The 9,088-nt window shown below is 31.0% G+C and overlaps 1 protein-coding gene across 2 annotated transcripts; it reads left to right on the top strand.

Annotated features, from left to right (window-relative positions):
* The first annotated feature begins 4,496 nt into the window (after positions 1-4,496).
* Positions 4,497-8,534, top strand: LOC106777838 (zinc finger CCCH domain-containing protein 44). 2 transcript variants are annotated; one of them, XM_014665631.2, is made up of 7 exons: positions 4,497-4,999; positions 5,182-5,261; positions 6,044-6,234; positions 6,355-6,478; positions 6,753-7,963; positions 8,080-8,140; positions 8,285-8,534. In XM_014665631.2, exons 1-7 carry the CDS (start codon positions 4,728-4,730, stop codon positions 8,287-8,289), a joined length of 1,944 nt encoding a protein of 647 aa, XP_014521117.1. In that variant the 5' UTR covers positions 4,497-4,727; the 3' UTR covers positions 8,290-8,534. The 2 variants fall into 2 exon arrangements, with proteins under 2 accessions (XP_014521117.1, XP_014521118.1); XM_014665632.2 differs by having other exon boundaries at positions 4,499-4,999; positions 6,044-6,225.
* Positions 8,535-9,088: the final 554 nt, after the last annotated feature.

Raw genomic sequence — 9,088 nt, 5'->3', positions numbered from 1 at the left:
ATGCTTACATGTATGCTTACATGTATTTTCCAAGTTATAACACTTAACATAAATATTCCTTTTCTCTGCAAAAATACAATTTATTGTTGGATATTTAATTTTTTTTATAAAAAAAAAAGCCCATGGACTGGCTCTAACTCACAGGACTTTGGGATTTTTAGCCCTGAGAGCTTTTTTAATAAAGGACAATTTTGGTCTTAGAGGTTTTTTTGACCCTAATCTACATGGACTAGGGCCAGGACCTATTATAAAAACCTATTTGACATATGTAAAGTAATTAAGTTCCCAATGACAAAAGAGACAAATTTTACCATTTAGAGTATGAAAACTTAGAACAAAATATCAACATCAAGATCATATAATAAATAAATACCTCTCGCACTCTGATTTTGATATGTAGTAGTCAATTTTGCAGTATATAAAAATAACCCTTAATTTTATCTTTAATGTTTTGGATGACTTTGGTGTGACTGTGTGAGCTTAACAAAACTTTATTTTTTATTTAAAAATTCATACATTCCATTTTTGGATTAAAATGATTTCATTTATTACCAATAATAATAACAGTAGTAATTCGGGTTCCATGAAGAAAGTAATAAAAAATTATTTGATTTAAAATATAAAAAAAATGCAAGTGGACCGTACACGTGAATCACATCTTGTATCTACCAGAACCCAGGGAAGAAGATGAGGCTATGAAGAAACTACGAGTCAAACCAAACATTTATGATGGACGACATGATGTCTTTTAGGTAAATTATGGCCAACATCATAAATAATGCTGCAACTTACTGCCAACACACATCACATAAGCGACGTGCTTTTTTATCCAACGTTTCATCATAATCACTTTTTCAGTTTGCGCTGTCAAACCATTACTGCCGAGGAATTTTTATTTCCTCCAACCAAATAATATTGTTGTAAATTTTAAATAAGATTTAATAATGTATATTATATTTTTTAACTATGAGAATAAATCTATTAATTAATATTTCTTAACAATTGTATGATGTTAATAAAATTTTGATAATGTCACTATAACATTTATTTAAAACATCTGATTGTATACTTGATTTATCATAATATATATAGCCTACATTGTGTATCACTATAAGATATGTATACATATTTGTCAATATTATTATTATTATTATTGAATCTATGTAAATCTTAAATACAAATTTTTAAAAAATCATTTTATGTATTAAAGAATTCTAATTCATGGTAACTCACGTGATATTAACAGTCACATGGTTTAAATTGAAAAAAAAAAACTAAAGTTTATGTTAGAAACACTAAAAATAAATGTCTAATTATTATTGTGGTTAAACATTTATGAATAACGTTCTTTAACATCCACATGTTTTAAATTGAAAAAAATTCAAGTTCATTGCATTGCATGAGTAGTTAATATCTTATGTTAGAAATACTAAAAGTAAATGTCCAATTATTATGGTTAAACATTTATGAATAGCATCCTTTAAAATTCACATAATTTGATCCAGACAAAAATTACAATAAAAAGTTTATCTTGGAGAAATTAAAAAAATGACCATGACTTAAAACTACGTATCATTATTAATATCATTTGATTGATTTCATTAGCCATTGTTTAAACATTTTTATTACAATTATTTCAATCACTTCTAACATTAGGCATCTACATAATAAAATATATCTTTATTAAATATCATGTTAATGTTATATTTTTATTTTATAAATGATTGAAATGCATGTTACAATTTTTACTTCTTAATCTTCATCTTGAATAATATCATTGATCTACATGTTGAATAATATCATAAACATGTATGAAAAAAATAAAAGATGTCCAAGTTTTTTTTTTCTATTTTTAGATTATATGTTTATAGAATTTTGAGATGAATATTTGAATATTTTGGTTGAAGTTTGTCAAGGCAAGACATATACTTTCTTTTATTTTCTCTTTTCAATGCCGTTCATCTTTCTCATATTCTTCCTATTTGTATAATCATGTATGGTTTGAGAACCTCGTAAACTCTTAGCGTGTGTTTTTTTAATTCATCATACATGAACCCATTTAACATACAATATATAAATTAATTTAATATAAATACTTTATTTATTTATTTATATTTATATTTATATAGGCATATAATTTTGAATACCTATACTGGATATGTGTAGGTTAAAATATTTTTTATTTTACCACGTCTCCGTTAATATATGTAAGTAAAAAAAATGTGCGTAGATAGAGACAAAATAAAATAACGGAAAGAGAATAAAAAGTTTGTATGAAAGCAAAGTAGGAAGTCAACCTTTTTGACCATGCAATCCTGGTGCGCCACAAAAGGATACTACTACCCAAACTAAAATGTAGTTTTATTAAAAGGGATAAAATAATTCTAAATATTAATAACATGTGTTATTTTTAGTTAATAATTTTATTGATATATTGACGAAGTTGACATTAAAATAATAATGTTGTATGTTAAAAAAAGTAAAAATTATGAGAATTGGAAAAAAGAGTACTTCTCCATTCTAGTCTTCGATCCGGTGGATTATTTTTATACATTGAAATATACTTCATGGTTTATGGTTTAAGAATTGAGAACACTTATATTTTGTATATACCCTATTATTTTAATACATAAAAACATTTTTTAGGAACAAACCTAAGTTATTAAATTTTAAAGTATACAATAAAATAGATATAATGGTTGTTATTAATAATATTATTTTATGAAATTTAAGATCATGCAATTTGTTAACCATTTTATCAAGTTGAAATTTTGAGAGTTTATCATAAACATACAAATCTTTACTTTGACCATTGGAATCTATGATTTAAGATTTGTAATTAGAAAAGTTGTTCTAATTTAAGTTTCTCTTTTATGAAGAGTGTTTATACTTGATGGGTTAGAAGATTGTTATGCACTGTTGTGGTATTAGATTGATCTTTATATGAAAATATTTATTTTGAGAATGATAAATATGTGAGATATGAAATGTAAATTATGCCTATGCGATAAAATAATTTTATATTTGATTGATAGATATGTGTTATGAATATATGAATGAGGAGTATAAAATATATGAAAATGTTTGAAGGAGGTTATATCATATCAAATGTTACTATTTTTTTTTTGAAAAACGTTGGTGTTTTATAAATACACTAAGAAACTATAACAATTGTTATATTCATATAATTATATACGTTGAATCTCCTCTTAATGATTAGGTCTATTTTTATATAAAAAAGTTAAGTAAAAAGACATAATTTATTGGATTGTTACAAGAATTAAATCATTGGAACTAAATACAATAAACAGAAACTCAAAATTTTAGACACATTAAACAGCAATCATTTTAGCTAACTTATTTTATTAAGCACAAACCATACTTTTCTTCATCAATAAAGTCTATTTCCCCCTCTACTTATCATTCCATTTTCTCAATAATATTTTATTAAAATCGATATATATATATATATATATATATATAATTTACTTTTGAATGTTATTATTCTTAATTAAATATATACTGTCCAATATTAAATATTTCAAATGGTAATTTAGAAAAATTGTTATGTTTTTATTTACATTGTGAATATTTTAAAATTCTAATTAAGATAATTCTGTTGTGGTTATATCTTTGACAACTTCATAATATCAATTAAAATATACATTGCTTATTATCAAAGATTTTAAATGCTATATTTAGAAAAACTATTATGCTTTTTGTTTTGACATTTTGAAAAAGTTTAAATTATCGTTAAGTAGATAAAGATAACACTGTTGTATTCTATTTATTCTTTTCACCCATTTCAATTCAAACAAAATGTATCTGATAACTTATTTAACCATCTCTCTTTGTATAACTCTATAAAATCACATGACAATGAATTTTTTTGAAAGTCAAGTTAACACATTCATTTATCTAGTAATTGTCTCAATTAATTCTTACTTAAAATAAAAAAAAAAAACTTAATATGATTGGAAGTTACGATTAAATAGAATAATATATTTTCATTTTATAACGAACAATAAATTTTGAAAAATAGAAACAAGAATTTGGGTAAAATATTTCTTAAATGATGATCACTAAGCATGTTATTATAATTAGAAAGTTGATGAATAATATAATAATAATATATTGATCCGCTAAAAGAAGAATAGGAGTTGGTCCATTTGGATCATGTTTTTAGCGTTGAACATAATAGCGAAGTAGGGCCCACCCACAATGAGTGGCGTTTCCTCGGTAACAACTAACCACGTGCTGTTCGAGAAACGCAGAATCGGACAGACGTAAGAGTCGCTTTTGTCCATTCATTCACAATCTTCATGGATTATCAGCAATCAAATTTAAACACTTATTAGTAATTAATTAATAAGAATAAATAATATCAACCAAACCATAAAAAAATAATAGTTTAATGCGTAGTCATGAAAGGTAAAAGCGAAAAGGCAAAAAATTAATTTGTTTTCCATTGGGAAAAAAATAAAATAAAAAGAGGAGAGAAGAAAGAAGGAGGAAAGAAACAAGTCCCCTTACATCTGCACCAAGTCCATATTTCAACTCCAATTCCGTGTGCCCACTCACTATATCAGACCGACCAGGCCTAAATCTCAATTCCCAATTCCTCCGTTTAGGGTTTCTCTCTCTCGAAGTCCGCTCGCTCCAATTCATGTTTTCATATCCTTGATTGATTCGCTTCTCGTCGATTCTCTCTTTGATTCGATTCGTCTATGGAACTGCAGCTACAGCCAAAGGCGGTACCCGCGGTTGAGGTTCATGCTGGGGATTTGGAGAAGTCATATGTCACGGAGGTTCGCAACGTTGACATGGCTGAGGCAAACGAAGGTTGTTGCGTCACTGTTTTGAAGCGAAAGCGTGGTCGTCCGGCCAAGGGAGACCGTGTTCTCAAAACCACGGCACCGCCGACGAAGCATAGCAGGGACGAAGAGGATGTTTGCTTCATATGCTTCGACGGTGGAAGCCTCGTTCTCTGCGATCGCCGGTGAGTCGTCACTGCTTCTTCCTGTTTGTGATTGATTTCTCGATTTTGCGATAATTGATATTCACTCTGAAAATTCAGCTTCAGTTTGGGTTTAATACTGAGTTAGGGGTTTTTACTCGGTTGTAATAATTGGAGGATTCATCCTATCTCACACACTCTCTCTCTCTCCTTCTCTTCCCCAGGGGATGCCCTAAGGCGTATCATCCCTCGTGTGTTAAGCGGGACGAGGCGTTTTTTCGCTCAAAGGCCAAATGGAATTGCGGTATTTAGCTCTAAGACCTTATTCATTCTTTTCGTGCATGCGTGTGTTGTTTTGCTTCAGTACTTTACCTGGCATGCAAGCGGATACTTGTATGCTGCTGAAACTGGATAAATAATATCTATGGTTGGTTGTACATGTCTATATTGTGTTTTCCATGTTTAGTAATTAATGTAACCTGGGGAGTTTTAATTAAAATTTAGAGTGGCAGAATCTTGTGCATTTTTATCGTATGAGATAGGGATATCTCAATTAATTCAAACTTTTGAAACTGAAAGTTTACTAACTTTTGTTTCCGTTTCATGCTTAAATGCGATCTGATTGTCGTAAATGAATGAAATCTAAATTTCAACTATTGATAATTAAATAATAGTTACAGGGTTGGTTTACTGGTGACACAATTGTGTCAGGGGAACGTTACTTTGGAGGAGAAAATGCATGTACAAGTGACATTGGCAACTCCTCCATAGATGGCTTAATGTAGTAGCATATATATTTCCTGTGCATGTCTCTTATTTTTCTGTATTTTTGTTTGGAAGGTTTGGATAAATTTCCTTGATTATAGAGAACCAGCTCAATGTTATCCAATGATATCTACTTATTATCACTTTTAAAAGAGTTTCACAATTATTATATTTTCCAATTAGTGCACTTTCAGTTATCCTTTTTGAGAAGTCAATCCTCTTTATTTGTTTTGGGTTTTAATATTTTAGCATATATTAATTGTCTCTTAGCCTGTATGAAATTCTTTCTTATAATAAACGTTCATTTTTTCCACTGCTTAGGTTGGCATATATGTAGCATTTGTGGGAAGGGGTCACATTATAAGTGCTATACTTGTACATATTCTTTGTGCAAGGGGTGTACAAAAAGGGCAGATTTTGTCTCTGTCAGAGAAAATAAAGGTTTATGTGGAATGTGCAAGAGGACTATAATGCTGGTAGAGAATTGTGCTCAGGGAGATAAGGTACTGGTGGTATGTTAATCTTTCATAATATATGCATTCGCAACCCCTCCTCTGAGTCAGGGATGGGGAAGCAGTTTGTTTAAGCTACGTGTTGTTATAGTTTTTTTGTTCCTTGTGTTATTTTTATAGTGTGAAGTGGATTTTGATGACAAGAGCAGCTGGGAGTATCTTTTCAAGGTGTATTGGACATATTTGAAGGAGAAGCTATCTTTGACCATTGATGAGATCCTTGAAGCTAAAAATCCATGTAAAGGTACTTCTTCCAGATTGTTCCGTAAGTTTTAAGGTTCAAACTTGCATGAACTTTATCATTTTAGGTTAACATAGAAATAGAATGAATCACTTAATTAATTGAAAAACAAGACTATTAGACGTGATAAAATGGCATAAATGGAATGGTTTCCCGAAAAATAATAAATGCAGTGCGGCAAACTTGCTCACTACCTGTGAGCCAACTGTGAATATATGTATAATACAGAACCAAATTAACCCCAATAAAACTGAAGATAATGATATCACTAATGCAGGTGTTGCGAGATTAGAAGTATCTGGTGTCGCAGCAGGTGTTTCATCATTACTACTCTCTCCAAAGATGGAGCTGCCAATTGGCAATATTGCGAATGATAAACTGTGGCATTATCAGGATCCAACCGGGAAGGTTCAAGGACCTTTCTCTTTAGTGCAGCTTTATAAGTGGAATGTGAGCGGATATTTTCCTGCAGAACTCAGAATATGGAGGATAGATGAGACACAAGATAATGCTGCATTATTAATTCATGTGCTTAGTGGGAAGTGCTCAAAACTTGTGTCATTGACATACGACAGTCAGAAGCTGTCTCTGGAGACCAATAGTACATTGGAAAATAAAGAAAGTAGTCAGGATGGTGGTGTTGAGCACAATATGACAACAAATGGAAATTCTGCGAACCACCAAATTGTTGACCAGTGTGGGGAGCAAAAATTGGTTGATACCTGTACACAATCCAATGGTAAAGATGAATCTGTTAAGAGCAATGGTTGGCACTCTCAGTCTCCGGGTTGGACTATACAAGCAGATGGGAATAATAATGAGGGGCAAAGTGGAAATTCTGAAAGGAGAGAGGATTCGCCCAAATGTGAGGACGGTCCTCACTTACACCCTTCGCTACCTTCAACTGCATTTTGTGAAAAACTCGAAGAGAATCCTTCTGATAAATTAGAGGAAGTTCATAAGATGGAGGTGAAGTCTGAAGATAATGGAAATTTTGACTTGAACAGAATTTTTGATGGTCAAAGTAATAGTGGACAAAATTATCAGAAACAATCAGACAGTGAGGATAATTCTGGGCAATCTTCTGGTCAGAACTGGAGTTGCCCTAGTGTAACTAATCCAGTTTGTAACCTATCTACATGGCTTTCAATCTTTGGCGAACCAAATGATTTGGATGAGTCAGTTTCAGATCTGTTGGCTGAAGTGGAGGCAATGGAGTCACTTGGTGGTGGCCTGGAATCTCCCACTTCAATCATGAAATGTGGTGAGGAGCTGACTGACGGTTCTATAACTGATTGTCTTAGTTTTGCAGATGGGCTTAGCCCAATGATTGATGCAGCAGGTAAAGGTGATGCACTGAGTTCCTCAGGTGATTTACACTTTCCATCTCAAACCACAACACCAGATGAACCAACTAAGCAAACCGACGTGTGCCATCAACATCAAAAGATATTTGGGGAGCATACATCGAAGAGTTCAGAAGTTGAGGTGTGTTTTAGGCGAAGAAAATTATTTTTATAGTCTCATTTTTTTTAACATATTGGTTTAGAAGGGTTACTTTTGGTCGACTAGAAATTTAAATTTAACCTATTATTTTTATGCAGTCTACATTCTCTAAAATTAGCTGGAATCCACACATTCAATTTTCCTGGGGTCCTCCTAACTGTAAGTTTTTTCTCCACTCTCTCAGCTTTGCAGAACTATTTTAACTAGTTTGTTATCATATTTCGTATGAATTGAATACTTTGCTATCCATTCATTATTTACTGAATTTTGACATTTTGCTAAAATGGTTATTTGGATTTGCAGGTTGACATTACAGATTATGTTGAAGGCCATTTTTCTTATCTTTAGGCTACACAGATCTTAGAAACAACTTAAATTGGATACATATTATCATGTTCATAACAGCATTCTTTGCAAACATAACCTCTCGCCTTCGTTGTTTGCTTGTTGATGAAGAAAGAGCGTTAGGGTTCTTGTTAGTCTTGTCTATTCTGCTATGTAATCTCATTGAATTTTAAATGTGAAGAACTTTCTTAGGTTTCATTCTCGGACAGATTGGTATTCGCCTTTCCTTCAAAATTGAAAAGAAATTAATAATTAACAGCTTAGATACTGTTTTTCAAAATCCTTACATTGGACTCTGCTATGACTAATGCATTATACCTTGGATATTATCCAGCCTGTACGTGACATGAACAACCATTACCTTTAGTTGCACAGATTAGATCAGGAAACTCGGAATCAAGTTGCTTGTAATAGGTTATACATATGTGGAAAAGCTGGGTTCAACATTGTTAGTATTAGGCTGCCAATTCCGAATTATGAAGAATTTAAAATTATTGTGATTGCAATAACTCTTGTTATAGTCTTCAAATAAATTTGCTTGTATGCCCAAAAGCTTGGCTGTTTTGAGAAAAAAAATTCAGACTTTGTCAATTTGTTTGTGATTGTGTTGAATATAAATGTTTTTTTAATGGATGATTATTGGTTTCCAAATTACATTGTTATGCGAAAAATTAAAAAAAAAAAAGTAAGAAAAAAAAAATCTACTATACATATTTACTTATACATAACTGCTAAGGCTTTTTTTTTAAGTGGTACAAATTT

The sequence above is a fragment of the Vigna radiata genome, chromosome 11 (genome assembly GCF_000741045.1).
Source record: "Vigna radiata var. radiata cultivar VC1973A chromosome 11, Vradiata_ver6, whole genome shotgun sequence".
NCBI classification, from domain to species: Eukaryota; Viridiplantae; Streptophyta; class Magnoliopsida; order Fabales; family Fabaceae; genus Vigna; species Vigna radiata.
This window is presented reverse-complemented; position numbering and strand designations above follow the sequence as displayed.